This window comes from Salarias fasciatus, chromosome 6 (assembly GCF_902148845.1).
Source record: "Salarias fasciatus chromosome 6, fSalaFa1.1, whole genome shotgun sequence".
In the NCBI taxonomy this organism is placed as follows: domain Eukaryota; kingdom Metazoa; phylum Chordata; class Actinopteri; order Blenniiformes; family Blenniidae; genus Salarias; species Salarias fasciatus.
This window is the reverse complement of record NC_043750.1, coordinates 34,456,773-34,472,824: the sequence shown is the minus strand read 5'-3', so window position 1 is coordinate 34,472,824 and position 16,052 is coordinate 34,456,773. Positions and strand designations below refer to the sequence as shown.

General features: G+C 42.7%; 1 protein-coding gene across 1 annotated transcript; it reads left to right on the top strand.

The window, feature by feature from the left end:
• Window positions 1–1,273: 1,273 nt before the first annotated feature.
• Window positions 1,274–13,023, top strand: LOC115389844 (deleted in malignant brain tumors 1 protein-like). Its single transcript, XM_030093411.1, has 10 exons — window positions 1,274–1,349; window positions 6,976–7,296; window positions 7,346–7,696; window positions 9,275–9,595; window positions 9,645–9,995; window positions 10,115–10,323; window positions 10,771–10,922; window positions 11,328–11,570; window positions 11,660–11,819; window positions 13,000–13,023. The coding sequence occupies exons 1-10, from the start codon at window positions 1,274–1,276 to the stop codon at window positions 13,021–13,023; spliced, it is 2,208 nt and encodes a 735-aa protein (XP_029949271.1).
• Window positions 13,024–16,052: the final 3,029 nt, after the last annotated feature.

Genomic DNA, 16,052 nt, shown 5'->3' with positions numbered 1-16,052 from the left:
AGAAGGCAATCTTTCAGCAATATATCTCGCTTAATGTCGCCGTTTGGACCGGTGTCCCGTTAACGGACCAGTTATGATGCCAATCATGATGCTTTACCGACAGAGAGTTTTTTCGGCTCTTCAACAAAGATCGGCTCGCCGTCTTTGGTACATCATGGTCGCTTTCAGCATGGACTTGTTCTCAGATGTAAGTGTTTTTTTTTGGGTTTTTTTTTTACTATTTTTAATCATTGTCAATCCAATCAAAAATCTCGTAATATGACATACCTACGAGCACAAACAATGGAGGGAAGATTAAATCTAGAACCATGCTCAGCTTGCTAAATGTACATCATGAAGAAACAGTCATTGTGAACTGAATAAAGTTTATTCAAATGTCCCTCGCGTTGCATCTTGGGCAATTTCAGTATGAGTAGTGAACACACGATGTATACTCAACATTTCTGGCGAATGCAGTATGCATCCGGGAACTTCTCGCATACTCAAAATCGCATACTGCCAGTGTAAACACACTGCATACTCAATAAGTTAGTATGAGTAGTACGTAAGTATGCGGTTTCGAACACAGCCTAGGTCATGAATCTTCATGAGATTCAGGTGTGTTGCTCCTCTAAGTGTTTTGCATGACCATGAAACGAAAGCACAAGCAAACGAGACCTGGACATCATCATAGAGTTTCATTAAATGTGATAGTGCAGGTGTGACAACGCTCCCATACTCAGTGTAATCAGGGATGAAGGTACGGCTGGCTTACGTTCCCCTTTTTGTGTTCCTCTGCATGGTCCTGCACACCATTGTCCTCAGCCACACCTCTTAAAGTGAGCAATTATGGGCGCAGTTTCCAGTCTGTCCACTAGCGTCACCTTGCCACCCTCCATCCCCTTCAGTTGTTGGTTCTGTTTTCAGTTCCATCATTCTTTCAGGAGTTGGCGCCTTTAGGCATCAACATGTTAAGAGTGTCAGACAGACCACTCCTTGAGGAGGAAGAAGCTGAAACAGAGATGGAGTTTGACACGTCAGAGAGGGTGGGAGTAGTGTAGAGTAGTGTATATTTTCCTCAACACTCAACCAGTTTCAAATGCCAAAATTCATGTTTCACTTCAAAAACATTGAGAACTCAGGTAAGATGTCATCAATGCTGAGGAGTTTAAAATGACTCTTCTTCAGGGATTTGTTCTGTGGTTTGGGGTCAGTGCATATCCTTGGTTTTTCACGTGCTTTAGTCACTGACACTATACTGCTTATCGAGTTAGTATTGTGCTCAACTGGCACGATGATGATTTTCATCTCCAAGACCTTCAACTCTTCCACGAGTGGTGCCATCATAGCTGCTGGCACTCTGCACTGTGGTAGGTTCACTGGTGGGACACTTTAGTTCATTTCAGTGTACTCTCCTTTTTGACAGCCTATACCAGTGAAAACATCTTCAAACTCAGTCTTTATTTTGTCCATGTTCAGCAGTTCCTCTTCTTTGTAGTAATCTGCTCAGGACACTAGATAGTGACACTTTAGTCTCTATGTCGTCTATTGCCAGGGTGTTCTCGGACTGAACTTGAATCCGCTTCACTGAAACTCACTGGCCTGCCTCCTGTCATCCTTGACTACAACTTGCAACTCAAATCTATACAGTTTATCATTTCTTGGATTTCTGAGCTTGACTTTACACTTTCCAAGTGGTTTCAATCTAGTTTTGTTGTACATCACTAGTACTTTCTCTGACTTTTTCAGTTGTGTGTCTGGATATAGCAGGTGCGTTGGCGTCTCATTACAAATAGCACCACAGTCTATCTGTAAGTCAATCAATTTTTTATTCAACATCATACCTGCAAAGAGCTTGTGATGGTTTGGGTCCACATGCAAATGTTGATGAGGGTGAAGTCAAAAACTATACGTATCTGGGATTATCCACAGTGTGTCGTTTATTACATCTTACAAAACCAACTTTATGAAGCCTGATTGCAACCTAAACACACATGTATAGGATAGCAATCTAAGGTGCTGATTCATCATGAATAGTTGAAAAGTAAAGCATCAGACACCCATTCATTTACAAAAAGTACTGCGCAATCAACGAAAAAAAGTGTTCAACATGACGTCATTACAAGTTGTTGTTGTGGCTGTTGTTGTGCACCTCTGGTCGAGCCGATTGTCGAGACATATTCGCTCGTAACACACCACAGACCTCTTTTCAAGACAAGAGATGATGTTTATTGTCCTTGGACGGGTTGAGGCTTTAAGCAAAACACACGCACAGCCTTCTGGAAAGTGACCAAAAATATAAAGTGTAGAATGTGTGTGTTTTGCAAATACAAAAAAAAATGTTAAATGTTTGAGCAGTTCTTGATCCTGTTACATTTCATCTATTCATCATCCTGCTCAGCCTAGTCTATGTTGCAGATCCATTCAAGACACTATCAAAACTCTAGAAAGGTCTTTATTTTAATTTTCATAAGAAGAGTATTTTCATTTTAACTATGACCCGTGTTTGGGTTTCACATGAATTTGCCACTCAAAGCAACTCCAGCCATAAGATGCAAAAGTACACTGCAGAATTGCTTCCATAAAGGATGAAAACTGAAAACTTTTTTTTTTTTTTTTTTTCCAGCAAAGGCCGCTCATGGAAAAAGGTAAAATAGGTCAACAGTCTTCTTGGAATACAAGGAAGTTACTTTGAAAAAAAACAAATCTCCTGCTTGGTTTGAGGTTTGTCTTATCTGGACTTTGTGTTCCCAGTAAACTCTTTGTGGGATTGGACTGAGTTTAATCCTGTGTTTAACATGATGAAGAGGAGTGAAAATTTAACTAATGAGTGCAGAGCCAAACAGGAGACCCAGACAGATTGTGTCTCTGCTTTGGTCTTGAAGCAGAGGGATAATTTGGTCTTGGGGGTTTTCCAAAAGAACTGGGGAAAGTAAAGGGGGACAGATTTGTCTTTGTTCTCCACCTGGAAAAAAACAAAGAAAAAAAAAGATGATTACTGAATGGCATTCTTCACATGCAATATCAGAAAAACACCAAAAAAAGACATTATTAATGTTTCTACACTTTAGTTTAAAAGCTCAATGTTAAACTTAACTTTACTATTCATAATTCATATTTAGAAATTGTTATTGAGTTGTAAATGTATCGTGAGAAGGAAGCAAGCTTTATAAAATTACAGAATCAGACAATAAAAGACCGTTTCTTTGTAAGCGATAGGTTTCATTTCTTTTGTTTCTCCATGGTCAAGGACATGATCACTCAGAAGATAAAAACGTGTTTGTGCATCACGTTCCTGGTTACAAGTGACTGAAAGTTACCGGATGTTTTTCAGGACTTTAAACTTCCCCCAAAGAAACAAACCGACACTAAAGTGTTGTAAAAGTCTAAATTAGGACACTGTAGATGCAGTAGTAGATGATCAAAGCAGACAGTCACACATTTATCTTGGAAAAGATAAACAGATGAAAGGCAGTAGCAGGCAGTAAATGCACGCCTGCTTCCTTCTCATGTCCGACTAGCTGTTCCCCAGCTACTAACAACAGATATAATCCTCTCTTTGTGCTGCTCTCCATCAGGGCTCTAAACACCACGCAAAGGAGGAAATAACTGTGTGACACGTTTGACCATTTTACCTGGTTGTTTCTTGTATATTTATGTATATTTATTTACTTATTTATTGAGTGTACATTCTGATCAGCTTTGATTCCCCTGGTGTTGTGCTCTGTGTATTGTGCTCATTTTGCACTTGACCTAATTTGCTGCTCACACTTTGAGTTATTTGTGTTGTGTTTTTTTTTATGTGATCCTTTAATAAAGTCAAGTGAAGTTAAGTCTGCAGTAAATAATGACAACAATATATGAAGAATCAATTAATACTTAATACAATTTCATGACAAATACTAACAGGCCCATTGAATACATACTACAACATTCCTCCATTGAATGCATGGTTTGTTGTTTCCACCTTAGGGAAATAATCCCACTTATTTCATGCATAACACTTGAACCTAAATATGACTAAATGTACGGTTCTCATCTTGATGTGAAACATTGATCAAACAAAGTAAACACAGAACAAAGAGAAAATTCCAGTCAGAGCTCCATGACATCACGTTTTAAAGACAGCAATCAAACCCAGAGATGATTTATTGAAATGCCTTTTCTGAGTGCCAGGAAAATACACACAGCCACAAAGACTTTATGTTTTTGTGCTGTGGGACTGTGCACACGTGAGGCCTCTTGAAGTTTCAAAAGCGACCTTGGAAGAGTTGAAGTACCATGAATTATATTGCTGTAGTTTTGTTTGAGTGCCAGTTCTGTCTGAATGTCACCTGTTTCTTTCACTGTTTAATGAATAACTCATCTGAACTGATGGTGAAAATGGTTCATTTATTCGTTCCACTAATCATCAATTTTAATGGACCTGTGACACAGAAACAGGTCTATAAATTGTCACAGCCGAGCTCTGTGGGTACACTAGACCTGTTTCGTACCTGGGTACTGTGTTGCTGATGAATGATGGAGGCGTCTGAGGGGCTGTTTTTTCTGCTACTTCTGCATATTTTCACAGGCGGAACTTCAGGTAAACCATCTATTTTCTTTGTCAGCTAAAAAATAGATAAATACCCACTGAAGTTTGAGCTTTGAGACTTTTGCTCACTTTTTTCCTTTAATGGACTGGATTTATTATGAAACTCATTAAAGGTTCATTCTAGACACATAAAACACTCAGTTTAAAACAAACAAACAAAAGAAATCACTTAAATTTTCATGACACTTTTATTTCTCTTAAACCTAAATTTCTCTTAAACTTAAATAATTATGTAAGACTGAAATTTTACAACTGGTTAAAAACTTGAAAAGTGTGTATTTTTGGACAATATTCAGACATAAGGTAATTGATGGTGCTCTGTAAGGAAATGCAACAAATGCATGAAAACAAAGTGAGTAATAAAGGTGTCAAAATCAAAACAAAAAAGCTAAAAACTTTGTCAACAGTTAATAAAATCTGTAAAATTAAAGGCTGAATCGAAAACCTGAGCAAATAATGTTTTAAGGCCTGATTTAAAAGAAGTGATTGCACTCAGGAAGTTTGCTCCACAGGTGTAGCTCATAGGAAATAAAAGCTGCTTCACCTGGTTTCTTCTGACAATGAAACACTGAGTAAACCTCTTCCCGAAGACCTCAGAGCTCAGGATGTTTCACATTAGATGATTAAATCTGAGGTGTATCTGGGGCCGAGACCATTTAAAGCTTTGAAGACATAGAAATACAGCATCATGATTGCTGTTTTTAAATGAGTGCTAAATAGTAAAAGAGATGACACAAAATATATGGAACCAAATATATATGAGAATATCGTCTGAGCAATATGACTTTTTGCAGACTTATATGGATCAATTTTTTTAACTTTCTTAACTTGGACCAAAACACTCAATGCAGCATTGACCAACCTGTGGTACGTGGCATTCCACATGGCAGGTCGACTGTATACTCATGAAAAATGTACAGTTGGAATCGTGAGATATCAAATAACCATTACAAAATGTCTTTCAAAATGTGGCATGAACTCATTTAAGATATAATCTTTTTTCAGAAGTATGACCTGGCATACAAAAAAACAACACAACACAATACGCTGGTAATATTAGTTCAGTAAATTTAATGACAGTGAATGCATTCCTTTGCCTTTCCACAGGAACCCAGACCACAAGCTGTGATTCATGTCACGCTGAGGCCCTCTGCCTGGATCAAAGAGAACAAGGCGACACTTTCTCGGGCCGCGCCCATCCTTACATGTGTTTGTGTAAGGATGGCTTTGTAGGCGATGGTCTGACCTGCTATGATGCAAAGCGGTGCAGTGACTCCTCCTGCTGCAGATCAGGTTACCACTGGTCACCTGAAAGGGGGTGTGTGGACGTCGACGAGTGCTCCCTCCCAGACTCTCCCTGCAACTCCCATCAGTTTTGTAAAAACACACCAGGGTCCTTTGAATGCCTGGACTCTGTGTCAAAACTCTCGTCAGGGCCTTCCTTCAAGTCTTTCCAGGCTGTGTGTGGGGGAACAGTTTGTCCTATAGGCATGGACTGCATCCTTCATAATGGCACTTCCCGATGTGCTGACCCCTGTTATGACTACACTGTACTGAATGATGAATGGCGATCAACAAATTTAAGTGGAAATGGAGTCCGTTGTGATCGAGATATCCACTGGCAAGGCTGGTATCGCATGTTCCTTGGTCAAACCAGTGCTCGTATCCCAGAGAGGTGTATCGAACAACATAGGTGTGGGACACACGCTCCTCTATGGTTAGTTGAACCTCATCCCACACAGTCAGGCGTGATTGTCAATCGCACTGTGTGCAACTCCTGGAGAGGCGATTGCTGCAATTTCCAAAATCACCAAATCCACGTGAAACGCTGCTATGGAGGCTACTATGTCTATAAACTTGTAGCACCAAGCACATGTAATCTTGCATATTGTTCAGGTAATGCTCTTATTAAATCATCCTCACACAAGTTTGCAGAGGCTACATTGTTGCATTTTAATGTTTTCATTTTGTTTTCTTCTTTCTTTTTTTTAACCAACAGAGGTGGATTCAACAACACCACCAGGAGTTACCACAAACCCAGGAACAGAGTACACCTCACCAGCTCACATCACCCCCCCATTTGAGATAACCACACCACCTGGTAACAGCAAGAAAAAATAATTCTTGTGTAAATTTGAAATACATTGCAATTGTTGCTTCTCACATGTAAAATTAATTCAGTTGTTTCAGTTGTACACACAAATGTTTACTTCTGCACAAACTGTCATTGTCATGCTGTCAGTTCACAGAATATTCTCTTTCAGGTCAGCCTGACAGAAACAGCACAATATGGCCACCTTTTCCCCCTGTGAACAGCACAAACATTCCAACTGTCTCAACTACATCTTTGCCAACCCGTCGACCGCCTCTCAACATAACCGCACCACCTGGTAACGACACAGGAGTTGAGGGAGAAGTGCGCCTGGCCAATGGAGGAAACAGCTCCTGTTCTGGCAGAGTGGAGATCTTCCACTTTGGACAGTGGGGGACAGTGTGTGATGATCTCTGGGACCTGCTCGATGCTGAGGTGGTGTGTAGACAGCTGGGCTGTGGCAGAGCCCTCTCAGCACCAACACGGGCACGCTTTGGACAAGGCAGCGGACCCATCTGGTATGATAATGTCATGTGCACGGGCAGTGAAACAAAGCTGTCTGAATGTCGGCATCAAGGCATTGGATCTCACAACTGTGGCCACCATGAAGATGCTGGTGTCGTCTGTGAAGGTAAGTACAGATTTGTGTAGCTAGAGACACCATACTGTGTGTTTTTGAGTACCTCCTCATCTATTTTCCTTTCTCTTCCTGTCAGCTGCTTCGCCAGTGAGACTTGCCAACTCTGGAAACCGCTGCTCAGGCAGAGTGGAGATGTTCCATGCTGGACAGTGGGGGACAGTGTGTGATGATCACTGGGACCTGGACAATGCTAATGTGGTGTGCAGACAACTGGACTGTGGAAGGGCCCAATCAGCTTTATCTAATGCAGCCTTTGGACCTGGTAGAGGACCCATCTGGTTGGATGATGTCTTTTGTTCTGGAAATGAATCGTCTATATCAGACTGCAGACATTCAGGGTTTGGAGTCCACAACTGTGGTCACTATGAAGATGCCAGTGTTATTTGTGAAGGTAACCAATTCTGAATACATTTTGAATAGTTCCAATTGTTATTGCTCACATTTAAAGGGACTTAAGGCAACTTTTCAAAATTTACCTCAGTGCTGCCGCGATAGGTGCTGCGGGTAACTGCAGCCACCAGCCAAGGCGGCACGGGAGCGCGCACAAACATTTTACAGAATGTCCGTCTTCACAGCGCTGCACCAGGGATGCTCATGCTGTTTACTACGTCGCGGATTACTGCAGGACCACAGTGCATATTATGTGATTTTTGTAAGCATCCATTTTCATTCCCAAATGCAGCTGAAGTTCCCTCCATGAATCAAACGCATATCCAATATTTATTCGGGTGCCTGTCCGGCTTCGGTCATATTTTTATTTTTTTTAATTTATTTTTTTGACTCACGAGATAACGCTGATAATAGGGCTGCGTTAAACGATTACTTTTGTAATCGATTAATCTAGGAAATAGTTGTTCGATGCATTGATTAATCTAACGATTCATTTTTAAATCCGTCGCGGAGCTCCTCTCCGCCTCCGTGTTTATGCGGCCGGCACGGAGCGCGTCTTCGCCCGGGAGCAGAGATCCGGAGCTCTCCCGTCAGCCTCCGTGGGGCAGCTCCACTCGGCCCGTGGAAGCCGCGGCCTGCTTCACGCGCCTCCGTGGAGCAAGCCGCGGTGCGGCAGCTCCGGATCTCCGCTCCCGGGCGGAGACGCGCTCTGTGCCGGCCGCGGAGCGCGCGGGGACCCGCCGCATAACCACGGAGGCGCGTGAAGCAGGCCGCGGCTGCTGGAGCTCTCACGTCGCCGCCGTGGAGCAGCTCCAGGCCGTTTACCCAATCGGCCCCAACTCAGCAGGGAGCGCTGCTGAGACTGGCCGTCTGTGAGTGCTTTGGGACGGGGGAGAGGCTCACGCAGCACCCGCTGCTTGCTGAGAACAGCGAAGACGTCCTGTCACGTCTCCAGAGCACCAGGAAAAGCCGCTAAATTTGTCGCTAGTTACTTTTGACAAAAAAAAGTCGAAAAGAGGCTTTGGAAAGTCGCCAGATTTAACAAGAAAGTCACCAAGTTGGCAACACTGCCTGCCCCTGGTCCCAGCAGTGTTTGAGTCCGTGTCCACGGCGGCCATGTTCTTCCTGTTCGGCAACGCGCATACAGTGTCAATTTACGTCACATCCCCACGATTGCGCGGGAAATTCGGACCCCGAACAGCAACAAATTATTTGGCACACAGCCTGTATAAGGCAACAGACAGATACGCGGATTGGCCTATTATTTTAGGTTTTTAATGCTTCACGACCCATTAGCATTGAATAAAGTGGAAATGCATGTGTAGATTTTCACAAATCTTGCCTTAAGTCCATTTAAATGTAGGATGAACACAGTTGTACACAGAAATGCTGCACAGACTGTTCTTGTCATCTTCTCAGTTCACAGAACATTTTCTTTCAGGTCAGCCTGACAGCAACAGCACAGCATGGCCGCCATTTCCACCTGTGAACAGCACAAACATTGCAACCGTCTCAACTACATCTTTGCCAACCCGTCGACCGCCTTTCAACATAACCGCACCACCTGGTGACGACACAGGAGTTGAGGGAGAAGTGCGCCTGGCCAATGGAGGAAACAGCTCCTGCTCTGGCAGAGTGGAGATCTTCCACTTTGGACAGTGGGGGACAGTGTGTGATGATCTCTGGGACCTGCTCGATGCTGAGGTGGTGTGTAGACAGCTGGGCTGTGGCAGAGTCCTCTCAGCACCAACACAGGCACGCTTTGGACAGGGCAGCGGACCCATCTGGTATGATAACGTTGTGTGCACGGGCAGTGAAACAAAGCTGTCTGAATGCCGGCACCAAGGCATTGGATCTCACAACTGTGGCCACCAGGAAGATGCTGGTGTCGTCTGTGAAGGTAAGTACAGATTTGTGTAACTAGAGACACCATACTGTGTGTTTTTGAGTACCTCCTCATCTATCTTCCTTTCTTTTCCTGTCAGCTGCTTCGCCAGTGAGACTTGCCGACTCTGGAAACCGCTGCTCAGGCAGAGTGGAGATCTTCCATGCTGGACAGTGGGGGACAGTGTGCGATGATCACTGGGACCTGGACAATGCTAATGTGGTGTGCAGACAACTGGACTGTGGAAGGGCCCAATCAGCTTTGTCTAATGCAGCCTTTGGAGCTGGCAGAGGACCCATCTGGTTGGACGACGTTTATTGTTCTGGAAATGAGCCATCTATATCAGAATGCAGACATTTAGGATTTGGAGTCCACAACTGTGGTCACCATGAAGATGCCAGTGTTATATGTGAAGGTAAGGGTATTTTCATTCTTTAACATGTATAAGATTCATTATATGTTTTATTTCCAAAAATCTGCACATAAGTTAGCCTCTCAGCCTCTTCTCTGTCTTTCTTTTGTCTTTTCCTTTAGCTTCAGATCCACCTCTGGATGCTTTTCATCTTTATTGTCAAGAGAGCAAAATCCAAATACAAGTGCAGGCAAATCGCCTGGTAGCCTCTGGGTTTGACCCATTCTCTGGACACTTGGCTGATCGCAACTGCACCTGGGTCAGAGAGAACTATGGCTGGATTTGGTATGAAGTTGATACTCAACCAGAAGCCTGTGGAAATTTAATGAAGGTATTTGTTTTTTCTTTGACTAACCTATGTGTGTGCTCTGCTACAGCATCTTCTGATGAGTTTGAAAACAATATCATGAGTGATGATGCCAGTTTGCAAACTGTACATGCCAGTGGCATAGCTGGGATGTATTCGACATGAGTTTTCATATGTGTCAAAGGGGCCCGCATGTTTGGCATGTGGCATTGTACACAAGATTAGAGAACAAGGAGAAAATCACCAACTGTTATTTATGGATGTTTGGGCACATAATCAATAATCATTTTAATATTTCCATGTTGTTATAATCCAGTATGTATTGTTAGACTTAAGACTGTGGTCTCTTGAATTTAAAGTTTTTTTTTTTTTACATATTTATCTTCATGGGAGCATTAACTAAGGACTTCCACATATGCTACAGTTGCTGTATCTTTCACCTTACTGAGTAGTCTGTCGTATGTCTTTCAGACCAACCTCACACATGTGACATACGTCAACAATATATTCATCTACTCAGCACAAAACTCATCCTTCAGCGTTCCACATCGAGTTCCCATCTCCTGCACGTATCCTCTGGATACAGACAGCACCCTTGATGTGGCTGTCAGGCCAGTCCTGGAGTAAGAAAACCTTTATTGAGCCTTCACTGACATTATTTACTATTAACATTTGTCACTTGACAGATAATTCTGTTTCTGTGACTGTTGATTTTTATAATATGTTCTTTTCTTTTTCTTTTTCATCATCCTCATTTGGCTGGGTACATATTTGTTCAACTAATCATTATTAATATTACTGTTACTGTTCATGTTTACATTCCATTTATGGCTTTAATAGCAGCTTTAAACTTGGAAGAACAAAAAAAAGGTCCAAAACTTGGTGACTTTCAGGATATGATGACTTGGTCATCAGAATTCATTCTCTCTTCCTTTAAATTGGAATATTTATACAACAACAATAATAAATAACTTTAAATCTATTATTTTCGAGCTGCATTTGTTAATACAGCTTATTTCCTTTGACAGGGAGAATGGTGGCATTTCTGGTTTGGGCAGCCAAGCGAGAGCTGCCATGTCTCTGTACCGTAGCTCCGCCTTCAGTGACACTTACCCACCAGGGTCGGTGACCCTCCCAGTGGGCTCCCCATTGTATGTGGGGGTCTCTGTGGAGAACAGGGGTCCAGACTTTGCTGTTGTTCTGGAGGACTGCTTCGCAAGTCACTCTCGAAGCCCTCAATCTCCTGTGAAATACCCTTTAATCCAGAACAGGTACGTGCACCTCCTCAGCCTCAGCAGAAACCTTGTGGGATCCAGTAACATGTAATGACCCTGATGATCTCCTCCATCTTTTCTTCAAGGTGTCCCGTTGACCCTCGGCAGGTGGAGGTGATTGAGAACGGCAGATCAACTCGGGCTCGTTTCTCTGCTCTGTTTTTCCTCCCAAATGGAAAACACAGAGACGTGTATCTTCACTGCAACCTCACCCTCTGTGACATGAGGAAGTACAGCTGCTTCACTGTGAGTCACAAATTTCACTTCATCAGCATCAGAATCTGTCCATCCATCTGACCGACTGATCGACAAATTGAGGAACTTCTTTTTTCAAGCGGCTTTATTCTCATCCATAATAATCATTCTCTCTCTCCTCCTCCCCTAAAACCTCTGTACCTTGTAGTCTTGCAGAAGGAGAAGAGCAGGTCGGTCTGTTTTCAGCTCTGATTCAGTCACTCCCATCTCTGTTGGGCCAATCACTTGTAAGTTTTATTATCAATCTCACTTTGAGACTAATGTGTCCTCATAGAGACTGTTTGATTTTAATAACACACTTTTTTTTTTCTTTTTTATCTGCAGGGGTTGATTAAGCGGCATGAGTTCCATGAAAAACAATACCAAAGCCAGCTGTGGCCTTTGTGATATATATGTTTTTTAAATGATAACAAAATGAATGTATTCACTTTATATCCTGAAATGTCACTTGTTTTTTTATTTCCTTTTGTTTCTAAATATCTGCAATAACTCAAGAAAACACTCAAGTTTTAATAGAATAGTGTTCTTCCCATCTCCTTATTTCTTTGTAATCTGTAATCCCAATATATATTTTTTTTCACAATTTCTTGTTTCTTCTCTTAAAGGTGCATTAAGGAGTTTTACAACCTTAAAAATACTTATTTTCTACCATAAACATGTTACACATTTTTAATGATGTGTACAATGTGCCCTGACATATTCATTACAAGTACCTCTAACAAGTACCTCTAAATTGTCACTTGAAAGTTGTAGTGCCGGTCCTGCACCAGCATTTTTTGGGGGAGAATTTGAAAGGAATGTGCACTCCCACTGACCTGATTTCCTTAAGTTTCGCTTTGTCCGCCATTACTCCACCAGATGCTTAGTGAGCAACAACTGAGCAGGAGCTTCCAGAAATCAAGAAAAGACTGGCTTCTAGCACTGTCACAATTCCAGCACAGACTCCACCAGGTAAAAGAAACTTAAATTTTACTTGAGCGCCACTAAACAAGCGAGGAAGGAGTTCCCCTCGGGGCACGGGAGCCACAGGCACGAGTTTTTCACTAAGCTGCATTACGTCCAAGGCCTGCAGGGGGCGCTGTTTCGCATAAAACGTGCAAACTCCTCAATGCACCTTTAAAGTTAATGCTGTTCCTAATTTATTTACTGTGTAATTCTGTTTTCATGTCAGACAAAATACACAGAGCAAAACTGATGCATTAGTAATACAGCATTGAATAAACAACATTATTATCAAACGCATGTTGTGTGGGTGAATTTGTAAATATGTGCATCATGACGGCTGACAATATGCTCCAATTAAAAGAGTTTTTTTTTCATTATGGAATGATGTTCAAAGTTCTCAATTCTACCTTTTAATGTTGAATTGTTTAAATGTCAAAAAACTTTAATATCACATATTTTTTTTTCTGGATGTCCATCGTTTCTGTTGCTGTTATGTGTGTGTGTTTGTCCTTGTCTATGTGGTGAGCGGAGTGGACACGGGAGACGGTCGGTCTGAGGTGTACCCGTGATGGGCCATCCTCTTCAGCAGAAGCACTTCTTTTTTGTTTCCTTGTTTTTTTGTTGTTGTTTTTTTCTTTAATAAAACTGTCCTATCCAGCATCAAAACAGCAGAATGGAGATCTGGCTGCTGTAATGTGCCCGGCTGATTTGCTCTTCCAAGAGGAGCTTTAAAGTATAAAGCTCCTCTTAATAATATAGTTTCTTACTTTATTTATTTTGAGTACTGATACATGATGCTGCTGGACCTGACAGGGGGGACAGAAAGACAGGAAGACACAAACAAGTGAATAAGCAAGCAAACAAAAAAAAAGAGTGGACAGAAGGTAGAGACTGCAAGGATGAGACAATCCTTAAATTAGTATCAACACTAGAGACGACTGGCTGCTACACCTGCATAAAGATATGACAGAGGGCATCCTACTGACATCTGTTTGAGAACATACCTGGTATTGGTCTGGGACGTTCAAGCTGAGGATCCTGGTATGAAATTACACAAGAGCATCGAGTCCACATGCAGAATATGAAGAGTGATTCAGGTTCAGTGTGATCATGCAAATGTGACAGTGATCATGCATATATGACCTCTGACCTCTGAGGAGACCAGAAGCAGGCCAGAGAGGCCCTCAGGGCCCAGACAACCAGCAGCCATTCCAGAGCCCAGATCCCAGCCACACTCCCAGGCAGACGTCCACCCACCCGTCCAGAAGGGGGCAGAGGAAGTCCCCAGCCTGGACCCTAGGCTCTGACTCCAGTGGACCAAGACCAGCAGGCAGCGACTCCACCAGGTATCGGACACCCTGAGCGGACAGAGCAGAGGGCCCAGAGCCCCAAGAGCCCAAGAGCCAACCCCACCCACTCAAGCAGAGGGCCATGCCAATACCTAAGAGAACCGGCCCACATGGGTGGCTGCCTGCCCCAGTGTTCCAGCCTTATCAGCATACTTCAACAAAGGCTGCAGCTGAACTTCCACCGATCGCCAGGTTATCAGTTTACCCCCATGGTACATGTCCCTCAGGCTCCGACTTCAGAAAAGACTTTTCGTCTTTTATGCTTCGCTGTATTCATTCCTGTATTCTCCCTCTGCGCAGATTGTGAGAGTGCAGTGATCCTAGTGATCTTCCTGATGGCGGCAATCCAGTGGTGTGACAACATCTGTCCATGGCTCCCACACTCAGATTCAGCTCAAAGACCACTCAAACTCTCAATAAAACACTCACGTCTATACTCACGTTTCTCAGTCAGCTCTTGGGTCCAAATTCCACTCATTATCACAATTTCACTGAAACATAAGAAAACCTTTGAAATCTTTCAAATGTTTGCAGTCAATATTAAGGAGCACTTGATTTTTGTTTTTGTTTGATTAGTGTTATGCCCTGTGCCTCTACAGCCAGGTGAGGGCACTCGGGGCCTGTTTTGTCCATTGTGCATGCCCTGTCTCACCTGTTTGTCTGCTCCTCATGTTCTCCTGGCTGATCACATTCGTTATCTTCCTAATGTGCTGCACCTGTGTCTCCCCTATTGAGGTCCTGCTCCCCTTGCTTGTCTGGTCGGCTCCTTGTGGGTCTGTCGCGTCTTTCCATCCCTGGTACCATGCCTGCATCAAATCAGCTCCTCAGTGAGTTCCTCATGTTTGTGAAAATAAAGGAGTTTTGCTGAACCTGTGCTGTGCTTGGATCCTTCCAGCCCGCACCGTGACAAACAGATACAGCTACAAGGGAAAACAATTCAACAAGTAGACCAAACAATGCTAACAAGGGAAGTTGATCGCAAATGAACTAGAACAAAAATAACTACTCCAAAACAGCAAGCAGAAACAAAATGGATGCCAAATTTGAAGAATGCTTGTCCGTACGGAATGTAGTGAGACATTTTACAGAGCACACCTGCTGTAATTTTACCTGCACCATGGGATTTTATCATTGATGATTTCATCAATAGACCGAAGTCCACCCTGGGACTTAATACCTCCACCTTTAACCAAAACAATCAAAGGGCAACCTAAACCCCTGTGGAGAAAAAATTTGAAAATAGATCACTTCAAAAGAAACTGCAGTAGTGCCGGACGGAGGTGGAGGAAATCCAAGTTGACTGTGCATTATAACTTTTTTCATTTCTTTTTTTTTTACATACACACACACACAAGTGAGACAAACAGTCAGACAGCACCCCCCCCCCCCCCCCCCAACACTCGGTAAACTCAATAGAGAGCACAGTACACACAAAGGGTTGAGGAGTAATGGTGTTATGTAATTAGGATACAGAAAAAGTAACAAATCTGTTACAGTATATAAAAATATATGTAATCTCATTACATGTGTATCTGATAAAAACACAGATTACTGGGCGGGATTACTTTTTAAAACCAGACGGAATATACCAGAATTACAACAGACATACGCGCCGCATACAGACATTGTGACACTTTGGCACTTGACAGCATTTTATGGGACAAACCACAACACCACCATAGACCTATAAATAACAGACTCCATAGATGTATAAAGGACAGATGCCGCATTGACCGCTCTCTTGGAGCAGCCTCCCACTCTACTGTTATATATTTAACCGTGAATGAAACAACCCACGTTGCCATGAATTTTACCACCTGCTGCGAGAGTCATGGCTGCTCCCAGGGAGAGAAAGTCATTCTTTGACAGGAAACTTGAACATAATTTTATATTTAAGTCAGGATGAGGCCATAACTTCTCTGTACAATTT